Consider the following 12,569-nt stretch of genomic DNA (forward strand, 5'->3'; position numbering starts at 1 on the left):
AGCAACAAAATATCAAGAATCCTTCTATTTACCCTCTACATAAAGAGTCACATGAAGATTTTCTTATTTCACTTATCTTTCCTATGTATATTGGATGGCTTTAGGTTTCACAATATTCATTCAATAAATATTTACTTAGCCCTGGTTGTGGCCACAGCATAAGCCATGTAAGAGATACAACAGGCACAACACTACATAAAGGCCTCTGCTCACAAGGACCTTAAGTCTTAGAAAAATTTCATAACAATGCAATGCAATAAGAGAGATGTCAAAAGCCATGAGCCATCCTTGACTGCATACTTGCTTTCCCTCACAGAAGGGCCTAAATAATATATTAAAAATGCAAATCATAAAAAAAAACACACACACCCCACCCTCCTCCATTACATTACATTCTCGCCATTACAGTCAGGATAAAATCCAAGGCTCTTAGTGAGGCAGGCTAATAAGAAGTTAGAAAAATTTCTGGCCAAGTGGAATGGGGAAACTGAGACAAGATAATTAAATAAGGCCAAACAATTTGACCAATTTACAGATAGCTAGTGAATCGCATGATCTTATCTTCCTTAAACAAGGACACTTAAGAACAAATAGTGTATACCGCTCCTACCTGACCAGAGAATAAATAGCTTAAATGACCCTGGTCAGGGAGATAGAGGACAGAGACCCAATTAATGCCATTTGTGCCAGCTAAACCCAAGGACAGATGAAGTCCGGAACAAACAACAAATACCCAAGTAGCCCCAGACAGACCCAAGATAAAAAACAGTAAAGCTGACCAAAAAGTAATCCCCAACTCTCCTATACACTCTCTTTGATGCATCAGCATATCAAAAATGCACCTGGAAAGTTGATGAATATTCTGTTGAAACCCTCCCCTAAAGGAGGAAGATAAAATCCTCAAAACAAAGGATACCGGCATGCTCTTTCTAGAGCAGGCCCATGCCCCTTCTAGGGCATGAACTTTTTCTTTCTCCTTAAATCTAAGGGTCCCCACAAGACTTGCAACCAGGTGAGCAGCAGGCAGTGGCAGCTCATCTGGGGCTAACCCCCTGAACCTGTCTCCAAGGTCCCCCTTTTCTCTGACTTTCCAGTGAGCTAAAAGTAGCCCTAACGGACTCATTTCTGTCACCATGACTTTTACTTCTCAGTGAGCTAAATGCAGCCCCACCTTGGCTCACTTCTTTCCTATGTTTCCAGGGAGCCAAAGCAAAGCACCACCTAGGCTCTCTCCTGTTGCTTCTTCTACCCTAAGTCCTTCCTTTGTTTCACTGTCCCCAGCAGTAACAACTGTACTCTCACAATCACCTGGACTCATGTTGTGAAATCTTTCCTGCACGAAGTCAAGAACCCACACTACCGGCCAGCCTGAGGCAGACCTGCTCCAGGCCGGTTCCTGTCCCATAACATTTGCATGACTTTATAAGTTCTTTCTTTTTCTAGGTCCTCCCTCAGCCTCTATTCTGTATACAATTGGTACTTGAACAACAACATGGGGGTTAGGGGTTCTGACCCCTGTGCAGTAAAAAATCCACGTGTAACTTTTGATTCCTCCAAAACTTTCCTAATGGCTTATGTTGACCAAAAGCCTTACTGAGACCATAAACAGTTAATTAACATGTTTTGTATGTTATATGTATTATATACTGTATTCTTATCATAAAGTAAGCTAAAGAAAATGTTAAGAAAATCACAAAGAAAAAACATTTATAATACTGTACTAATTTATAAGTCCATGTATAAGTGGAGCCCACAGTTCAAACCTGTGTTGTTATTTTTTAATCCTCATCAGAGGATATTTTCCCATTTATCTTCAGATAGAGTGGGAGGGAGAAAGGGAGGAAGAAAGAGGAAGAGAGAAAGAGAAACATTGATGTAAAAGAGACACATAGATTGGCTGCCTTCTGCATGACCCCTACCAGGGCCAGGGATGAACTGCAGTTGAGATACGTGCCCTTGGCTGGAATCGAACCCGTGACTCTTTGGTCCATGGATCGACACTCTAGCCGCTGAGCCAAACCTGCCAAGGCCAAACCTGTGTTCAAGGGTCAACTGTACTCAGTGCCAGGCTCCCTCAATCCTGCAACCTCCCCCTGTTGTCTTCTTCATATTTTGTGTGGATGACACTCTTGCTTTAAAATCTAGACCGTTTGTCACTTTTTCTGTCCTGTGACATCAGTCTAGGCCAGGTGCATATTCTATGTGTTCTTTGGGAAACAGCCCGACCTGAGTATGAGGGACAGGGAAGTGGTACAGAAACTCCTGCTGGATGAGCCTGCTGGCAAGGATCAAGGGTACTGCGCCCCTTTTCCTTCCGTTTCCCTGTATCTCTCTGCCAACCACCCTGAGGAAGGGAAAGTTTTTTGAGAAAGAGGCACTGTGACATAATGGAAAAAACAGACCGCATCCCTCTGTTACCTCGACTTCTGAGCCTTAGTTTCCTTGTTGGTAGGACTGGGAGAGTATCACCTTCTTTATAGAGTTGTTCTGTGAGGGGTAAATGATATACAATGCATGTGTTTGGCAGAGAACAGATGCTGAACTAAGACTGCCTCCAGCCCTCCCCAACACACACAGCCATCACAGTCCCAGGACCATGTTCTAGCAGTTCTGGAGTGAACTTCCACCCAAGGTGATTTACCTACAGAAGCTGCAATGATATGAACTTCAGTGGCCCAGGCACCTCTCTAGAGGCTCTCAAGGAAAAACCCACGCTACTGCTCGGCATTAGCTCCTCCTTTAAATTCCTCAGGATTAGAGAATCCCATGTTTTGGCCTGCCCTTCATAAAAAATAAAGATTTCTCACATTGTGCTGAGTAGGAGCAGAAGTGTTCTTTAACTTTATACCGGAGCTGGAAGGCTAGTGTGGGAGTGGCTAGAAAGTCGGGAGCATAATAAAGAACACTACAATCCAATTACATCTCAACCCAACCGAATTTGTTTTACACTGTCCTCAGCTTTGCCAAGGCCCTGCAACAGAGCTGTCTCTCTGAGAGACTGAGCTACAGCGCCATACACAAGGCCAGGTCAGACCTACTTTCTTTCCCTGTGCTCCCTCCCATCCCTTGACAACCAGTACTGCCATTACCCAAAACACCACCCAGCCTTTACTGTCTTCCCTTGACAGCCCTTCCTGGCAAACTGGACAATGTTCTGTGAAAATTAAGCAGATTCAAATCTGGATCAGTCTCTCTCGAAATGAAACATTTGGTTCCTTGAATGTTTCCACTCTGCTGGAGAGTAAACAATCATACATTCAGCCTTCAGAGTAAACTAGCAAATAATCCAAGCCCTTGGTAAGGGAAAGAGGGAAGACTGAAAATTTGGGTGTATTTCAGCATGGATCTTTTCCCATTCTCTCCCTTCAGGATAAATGGTGTAGGAATCAAACTTATGTTCCAGAGAAACCGCAGAAAGCATTTGTTTATACCAAAACATGACCGTTTTTGATAACCAGTTTAGAAGAGCAATGTTGGAAGGAGAAGTCTTGTTAAATACCATAACAAAAACAATGATGTATCTCTTTATCCCATTATATCATATTAGTCACAGAGTTTGTATCCTCAACACTGAGCACAGTGCCCAACATAAAGACATTCAAAAGATGAAATGTCTGTTCTCTTGTTACACTCAGGAAAGGTAAGAACCAGAGAGTCGATTATGAGTGAGTCCTATCTGAAGTGCACCAGTAAGTCTGGGCAGAAGTGAATCCTACAACAGTGTGGGAGGTGGTGACAACATCAGGGAGAAACTGACCAGTGAGCCAGAGAAGAAGGCTAAGCAGGTCCCAAAGACTCTGGGACCCTGGTCTTGTGTGACCTGCCCAATTTAGGGTTTTGTGGCAGTCAGCTTCTCACACAGCTCCCAAGGATCCTACCTCCCGCATCCACCCCCTTGTGTTGATCCCCTCCCCCCGAGTGTGGCCTGGACCTACTGGCTTGCTTCTAGTGAAGTAATACGACAAAATCTGTGACTTTCACCTTGTCACACTTTCTCAGGCCCTCTTGCCTGTTAGCTTTGATTTAACCAACCACCACGTTGTGAGATGCTCTGTGGTGAGGTCCACGTGGCAAGGACCTGAGAGAGGCTTTGGCCCAATAACCACACGAGTGAACCAAATCCTGCCAACAACCACATGAGTGAGCTGAGAAGGGGTCTTTCCCAGTGGAGCCTGCGATAACTGGCCTGTGGGAAATGCGACCTGATGACCCAGTGTTATTAATCAATTAGAAAGCTCTCTGGGGCCTGTTCTAGTACAGAGGCAGTGTTTTCATACCTTCACTGAGTGCGAACTTTTCTCAGGATTCTTTGGTGACATTTTTACAAACTCTGATTGTACAGAACTCCTGCAGAAGGCTGATGTTCATATCCCATTTAACTTTGATTTTGTTCCTTTTAGATGTAATATTGAACAATTTACTTAACCTCTTTTTTCCCCCTCCATATTTCTAAAATGAGGGTAAAATACTTCCCTCACAAATTGTTGTGAGCACTACAGCAAATGAGTAATAAAATATATATCGATATGTAAATAAATATGATATTCAGTACATATTAATTTCCCCCTCATCCTTATTCTTTAATTCTTTGGGTACCTCACATACTGACTACACCTTTCAGATCTAAAACTATCTAATTATTTGCCATATCTCTATTTGGAAATGTCTAGAAGTTTCCTTTTTCATAGAGGCTTGGTAAATATATTTTCACAAATAAACAATCTGGGTATATTTTCTATCAGCTAGACAAAAGACTTTCAAATATACTGCTGGCATTTTCAAAAGTACAGTTTCATCCTTGTTTTGTATAATGTGATCTTTCAATTCTTTTCTCTCCTTCCTGCAGTACGCTGGCTGGTTTTAACCGAGCCAGTCACCTCTCAGTCAAGCCATTCTACCAAGTTTTTACCCATATTGCTCCTTTCTCTTAGAATAACTTCTGTCCTCATTGAAATCCTGTTTAACCTGCCAAGACTAGCCTAAGTCTTGCCACTTGGTACCTAATCTTTGCTTGATAAATTCCTTGAGTACAGGACTGTCTTAAACTTTTTGGGGCATTTTTCTACAAACTTATTGTAATGCCAGGCACTTGGCAGTTAATCAACAAGTTTGAAGTTCTCCGATTTCCATATTTATACCCACAAATTCCTTTTGCTAACATCTCTTTTTACTCTTTTGAGGTATTTAGTCACTTTGTCATTACTTCCTCTATCTTCTAACATCTTGTCTTTAACATCTTGTAACTTAGCTTTCCCTAAAATTCTCCTTACGCTTACCTCCAGACATTATCATAGAGAGGCATTTAGAGCGCCATTAAAAGCCATTAGGATTATTGGCTGATAAGGAAATACAGTAGGAACAAGTTCTGTTTCTTTTGGCTTTCTAATTTATCAAAGTCAAGCTCCCAGAGTCTAAATGTCTCATAAGTACTTTCTAAAAGATATCACTGTTTTGTTCTGTTCTATCACACTCAAGTGCTTAATAAGCCTTTGCCCAGAGCCCTGACACCATGCCAGAGCTCCGCCGCCTCCTCATCCTCCCTGCCAGCACATGCTGCGCACGGTTTTGTGCTTTTGGGAAAAGGAAGACTTTTAAGTCCACCGGGACCACTTAGAAGCTTATAAATAAAACACTGGTTGGGCTTTTTCTAAGTGTTTGATGAATGAATGAACAAAATGAATATAAGAGCAAAATACAAAGAACATAAGCAGCAGAAAAGTTGTTTTCCTCTCATTTCAGCAAACTGCTTGATATACCTGTGGGTGGGGTGGAGATGTGTTAGCAGAGTGACATCTGATAGCTTATTGAATGTGGAGTTTCCAAATCATGCATTTAATATTAACCAAAACTAGATTATAATCTCCGAGTTTTGTTTTAGATCAATTTATCTCTAAAGAGGACAGGGGCAATTGGTTAGGCTAGCACAGCATAATAGAAACAATTCCTGAGTACCTAAACTATATTTCCTTTAATTCTGTGCACATGAAAAAAACTCTTTATCTATAATTTGATCTCGTAAGTAAACTTGCTGACCAAAACAGTGTCCTAGAGAGATGAACCATTCTAATTCTGGAGCCAGGCAGATGTCTCAGTATAATGTGATTAAACAGAGTTTTTGTTTGTTAGTGAAGATCCTGCGAGTTTGATTCGCCTGAATCAGTCGTCAGAGGCTAATCAACTCCGAGTGAAATGGAATGATTAAGTTTCTGAAATTGCAATGCTGAGGAGCAAGCTGTGAGGACTCCAGCAAAGTACTGCTGATACCGTTGTGATTAACCCAGTTATTAAATAACTGGAAAGGAGCAAAGGGAAGGCCAAATATTATGGGCATGGCATTTGTGCAGCTTTGCCAGGAAGCTGCAATTTAGACACATGCCCAGTAAAGTCTGGGTGAAATAGGGAAGGTACTTGCCTGTCAGTCATACCTGGGAACAGGTCATTGGCCAGAGAAGGCATGGCCACAGCAAGTGTAGAAGGAGGATTGAAGATATTTAAATTCCTAAAAAAAGGAGTTTGCTTTCTTGCCTCTTGGCTCTGTCATGCTTGCTTGTGCTTGACTCCTGGCCTGTGTGTTCTCATGCTCCTGCATTTGCCCACATGGCTCACAGTCATGTGGACCCCACACAATGGACTGATGGACTGGAACTAGCCTGATACTGTGCTGGACCCAGCTCCACCAGGGAATGGAAACTCTGGACACTGGCTTTGCTTCTAGCTCTGCTGAATCTCCAGCTGCACCTCTTCCAAGACTGGATTAAGGGAAATGGGACTTTGGAAACCCAAGGATGTAACGCCATGAAAACAGAGCTTTCTACCACAACTCATTCTCCCATGGGGGCCTCTGGGAATGCTTATTCCAGCGGCACCTCAAGAACTCTACTCTCACTAGCAACAGAGAAAGACCATCCATGCAATTCTCCAATAACATTGCCACTCCATAAGGATCTGCTCATGGAGCCTCTCCACTGGACATCTTCAAAAACTGTAACATACGTAAACTTAGAGATAATTTAACTCAATACTTTTATTTTATAGAAAAGGAGACTGAATCCCAGAATGTGAATGACAGTACTAAATAACTAGAGGCAACAGAGGAATTAGAAAACAGTTTATAAGACTTGACTTTGGATGGTGAACACACATATACATATGGTATTATAGAGTTGTGCACTTGAAACCTATATAATTTTATTAACCAATGTCACCCCAATAAATTCAATAAATTGTGTTGTTGTTAATTATCCAAGGATATTTTTCCATTGAATTTTAGATAGAGTGAAAAGGAGGGAATGAGGGGGGAGGGAGGGGGAAGGGGGGGGAGAGAGAGAAACATTGATGTGAGAGAGATGTCGATTGGTTGCTTCTCACAACCTTGGCGGGGGCCGGGGATGGAACCCTCAACTCAAACATGTGCCCTTAACCGGGAATTGAACCATGACCCAAGGGCTGATGCTCTAACCACTGAGCAAAACTGGCCACGGCTCAATAAAAAATTTTTAAAAAATAATTAAATATTTAAAAAATTAAAAAGAGAGAATGGTTCCTTCTATTATCCTACCTTGCTTTCATCAGGAAAGGCAGAGCCTAATAAGTTAGGCTGTGGAAGGCAGATGTGTCTGGTAACTGTATCATTAAAGGGGAAAAGGACACAGGTGTTTACTGAGCACCTACTATGTGCTTGGCATCACAAAAGAAGACTGGACTCATATTGCTCATTTAATCCTCCCAACAACCCTGTGAAGTTGCTAATATTATTCCTGGTTTATAAACGAGGAAACAGAGCCTAGAAGAAATACATTGCTGCAGCTACTAAGAAGCAGATCTGAAATTCAAACACCAGTCTATTTGACTTCCAAGCCCATAACTTTAATTTTCTTCCTACTAGAGAATTAGACCTGATAAATTCCTCTATAAATACCAAAGAAGTGTCAGAGCAGAGGAACTTCAATTATAACGTGCTTGTTTTTTCTTTTATATCTTCTATAAGGTATGAACCCACATTTTCAGCTCTGAATACTGGAAACTGCCAAAACATTTCAGCCAGGAATATATCAATGCATAATTCCTTGATGCTTGTGAAGACTATGACAATATCCTTAATTATAATTGCAGATTTCTAGTCTTCTACAAAAAAATGGCAGCCTTAAACAAAAAATACTAGAGGCTGGGTTAATTTCTTAAGTGAAATATTTTGCTTTGAATTTTCCCATTAAAATAATCTAGACTTTGAAGTGGGTATGGGAATGTCAGAGACTCAAAAACTGTACTATAATGGATTCTCCTTTTCCTACCCTTCAAAATCTCTTTTTTCAAGAAGACTAAACTGCAATGTCAAAATGAGGAAGAAGGATGGTTAACTTCTAAATAAATCTTAGGAGAAGTGTCACCTGACACAGGAAGTCAGACAGCTGCCAAAAAGCTAGAGTAATTGGTTTTTTTTGGGTATACAAACTAATAGTAAATCAAATGCTAATTCAGACTATGATTTAAGGGAAATGATTTAAAGGAATTTGTCAAACTCCTTTGATCAATGAGGTAGAAAGATTTTACTTTATTGTTTTCTTTAGTTGATAGTCTTATTAGTAACTTAAGCTACTAAGAGATATTAATTCAAGGCACTGAACCAACAGACTGCCTGTACAAGGTTTCAGTTGAAGTAAAAAATAAAAAAAACCTGGGGGCTTAAACCTCAAATCCAACTCACAGAGGTGTTTTTACCTGGATCATACAGGATTTTATTTTATTGTGTGAGCCAACATTTTAAAAAGATTTTTTTAAAATGACATTTAAAACATCCAAGTTTTGAGCTTGTCTTAAAAATAAAAGAAAGATTGGGCAGGGACAGGCTCACATTCTCATACTATGGCATAGGGCCACAATCAGCTGAAGCTGTGTGTCAGCTGCTCTGTTAGAGAGGTGAGGTCTCTGATCCACACTTCCTGGAGGCCAGCCTCACTCCTATACTTATCTTCCCCATCCCTGAAACCATCTGAGTTTGTGACGCCTATTTTAGAGGAATCAGATAAGGGAAGTGTAGGAATTAAACAACAAAAACAAACAAACAGAAGACATAGCCCATATCACTTGGGGAAAATGTCAACATACTAGACAGCAAAAGACAGTGTTTCTTGATATCATAGCCATAGTACTCTGGGGTACTAGCGATTAACTAGCTTGTGACAGAGACATTTTAAAGTGATATAAGTCCTTTAGCATCAATGTTGTCCAAATGAAGCACTTTCGGTATTCTTCTAGGTGATTATTTCATAAGAACTCTTTTGCCTGATATCAACTACAAAACAGCTCTTCAAATTCTTCCACCACTTCTAATATGGATGCTGAGTTTATCCAGGAGAAAAAAGAAGACAGCTTTCTTGGTTTGTCTTTATAACACCGCAACATACTCTTTCCAATAATTAGACTATTCTCTTTCTCTATCAATAAGCATGGATCATCTCATGATGAAAAGCAAAAACAAAGTACTTGACCACGATCAGAAATATAGTCATGATACATTAAATAATTAAAAAATATGGGTTTCTCTAATAGTACAAATTACTCTTGTTGCTCCTTTACAAATTTGGTTTTCAAGTCTCTGATTTTTGCCCACCAGGTGGCAAGATAGCAACTTCAAGATTTTCTTTCTATTAGCACTTTTTTTTTTTTTTTTTAAAGGGAGATTACCTAAGATTCCTTAGAAAATAACTTTCAGGCCCCCTCCCTAGCCTTCTGCTTCTCCAAGCTCAGCTCGCCCTTCTCCCTAGTCTGCAACAGCACTTCTTTCGTGAGCCAGTTATCTTGTATTTTATAAAGAATTCGAGGCAAAGGAAAATTGCCAAGGACTCTGCCCAAGGTCACAGAAGAAAAGGAAAAATAAGGACTTGGAACTTCCTAAGACTTGGCCCACGGTTTGGGAGTCAGGAAACAGTGACCTTTGAACGTCATTTCTGGTATGCCAAAATTATTTGCAGTAGAATATTATAAAGAGTATAAATTTAAAAGGAGAAAGTAAGGGAAGTCAAGGCACACATGTTTCACAGGGAAAGAAAACAAAGTCCTAAGGTTTCCAAGGAGGGGGGTGTAGAGAACTGGGTCCCCTGTGGTCCAGGGAGCACATGGGAGAGAGGAAGAAAGGGGAAGAAGGTATAGCAATGGCAAGAGGAAAGGGAACTGAGAATAAGAATGTTCAATGAGGAGGGGAGGGGGTCCCTGTGCTAAGCAGGTGGTGGGCAGATCAAGGAAACCATTTAAAGAATTAGATATGTGTGTGTCCAGAAAAGGTCTCCTAATGTGAAGCCAGACAGATACCATTTGAGGACACAGGCATGAAAAAGATCCATAACACACAGCAGAAAATGTACATAACTATACACACTTCCTCCTCCCCTCACATGACAGGGGTCACACACATGTGAGAAGAGGTGTGTGTGTGTCCAAGAGGTGGCCCAGCACAGTGGTTAAGAGTATAGACTCTGGAACCGGACCAGCCTGACTGTCTGAGTTTGAATCTAAATCCTACTGTAGAACACTAGTTGGGTGACCTCTCCATGCCTGTTTGTTCTTCTGTAAAATGATAATGCTGAAAAATCAAATTTAGCCCTAGTCAGTAGGCTCAGTTGGAGCATCCTATACACGAAGGACTGCAGGTTCAGTCCCAGGTTGGGGCGCATACGAGAGGCAAATGGTCGATGTTTTTCATATTAATGTTTGTTTTTCTCTCTCTCTCTCTCTCCCTTCCTCTCCCTAAATCAATGAACACGTCCTTGGTTGAGAATTGAAAACAAGTTAAATGTATTAAATAAAACACTAGGAATAGTGCTACATATGTTAAATACAAGAAGTAACTCGCATACAAAGGAATGCATAGAGGAGACTCACATGCTCAAACTCCAAAACAGTTACAGTATAAAAACAAAGCACATTTTCCTAGCGCACATAGGTATTCTTGAAGTAATATTCACAAAAACGAAAACATTCTTTAGTTTAGATAACCAGATGGCTATCCAGTCACTGCTCTAGAAGGAAAGAACTCAGCAGCAAGACAGATGGAAAACAGACGCCCCGAGTAGGAGTGAGAGCACGGAACACGTGCTCCTTGAGAAGTCACAGACAGTTTTGGATGCTCGGCCTCCAGGCCTAGATGACTGCGGTGCCTGGAGGTGAGAGCAGCAGTTGGCAGGTTAGAGAAACTGCAGTATGTTGAGGCTGACTGATGTCCTCCGCTGCCAATTAAATATGAGAGCATGGAGGTGGAATCAAGCTGCCTCTTTGTCTCCTCTGTTGTATTTCTACCTGCTTCATCTCTCATCATCTGGTTTCTGATCCTGGGATTCTACTGGAACTAACTTCTCCAGAATTTCCATAGCCAGGGTCTCGTCTCCATCTTACGCAATGACATGTCTGCAGTACCTGAGACCACTGACAAGCCCGGGTTTGGGGAAACTTCTTTTTTCCCTTGACTTCCACTCAGTGTTCCTCTTACCTTCCTAATTACAACTTCACAGCCTCTTTCACGATTCTCACCAATTCTTTTCAATTTTCAGAAATTTCTTTCACGTTAGACTCTTCATGCTCATTGCCACTGCCTTAGTTCAGGCTTGTATTCTGTCCTCTGGGTTTCTGACACCGTCTTCCTGGTGGTCTCCTGCCCCCACCCCTGTACTTCCATCCATTCTCCATGTTGCTTCCAGAGGTACTCTCCCCCAAACAAGTATGTGATCATATCCTTCTCCTCCTTATAAATCCCCAATGATGGACTTCCCACTCAATAATATTCAAACTTGACACCTTCATTTCTTCATTATCTCGCCCCAATGTTCCTCTTTAGTTTCATCTCTCTCTCCTCTACTCTATCCACTCTAATTCTCCTGAACTTCTCCCTGTTTTCTGTTCCCCTAATGCACTATATCCCAGGACACTATCCCTGAACCTTTTCTATCTGGAAAAGTCCTTTTCTTTCTCCAAGAAGAAAGTCATCCCGATAGGAAAGTCATCCCATTAGGAAAGTCGTCCTTGGCTTCCCGAGGCAGAGAGAGTTCTTCATTTTCTGAGTGCCTATAGCACTGTGATCAAGCATCAGTTCGAATACATGCCATCCAAGTAGTAATCTACCTGTTTAAGTGTCTGACTTCCCTTAACACCCTGAACACCTCAAAGATAGAGCCAATTGTTTTACTAATTTTTAAAAACTCCCAGACCCAGCACAATACATTGCACATGGTATGGCTGCCTCTAAGAATATGTTGGCTGAATCAAGCAAAACCCTTTCATAAAATAGGGAAGAGAGAATCTAAGGCTCTACTGTAAGGGGGACAAACAGGTCTTTTGCTCACCGCTGAATATCCTTGTTCTTCCACAGGGAGGCAGACTGAGCCTTGGGTACTCTTTCAATGAAATTCACCAGCTCTTCCATGAGAAGCCTGAGTTTAAACAACAACGAAAAGTGATGAACACTCATAAAAGAATTAGAAAAACACCACACTCTAATACTGTAGCCAAGAGAATTAGGCTTCTCTGCCTTCCCCTCCCCAATCATCATTCTTTTCTCTCTGTTGCATACAAATGTGGGC

General features: G+C 41.3%; 1 protein-coding gene across 2 annotated transcripts in view; it reads right to left on the bottom strand.

The window, feature by feature from the left end:
* INTS9 (integrator complex subunit 9) overlaps positions 1–12,569 on the bottom strand; it is a 110,170-nt gene that overhangs the window by 42,420 nt on the left and 55,181 nt on the right. For both annotated transcript variants that reach the window (XM_036242164.1, XM_036242163.1), the window contains one exon: positions 12,333–12,419. In XM_036242164.1, the coding sequence (XP_036098057.1) occupies positions 12,333–12,419 (87 nt within the window). The remainder of the gene's footprint in view (positions 1–12,332; positions 12,420–12,569) is intronic.

The sequence above is a fragment of the Molossus molossus genome, unplaced genomic scaffold (assembly GCF_014108415.1).
Source record: "Molossus molossus isolate mMolMol1 unplaced genomic scaffold, mMolMol1.p scaffold_m16_p_4, whole genome shotgun sequence".
Classification (NCBI taxonomy): Eukaryota; Metazoa; Chordata; class Mammalia; order Chiroptera; family Molossidae; genus Molossus; species Molossus molossus.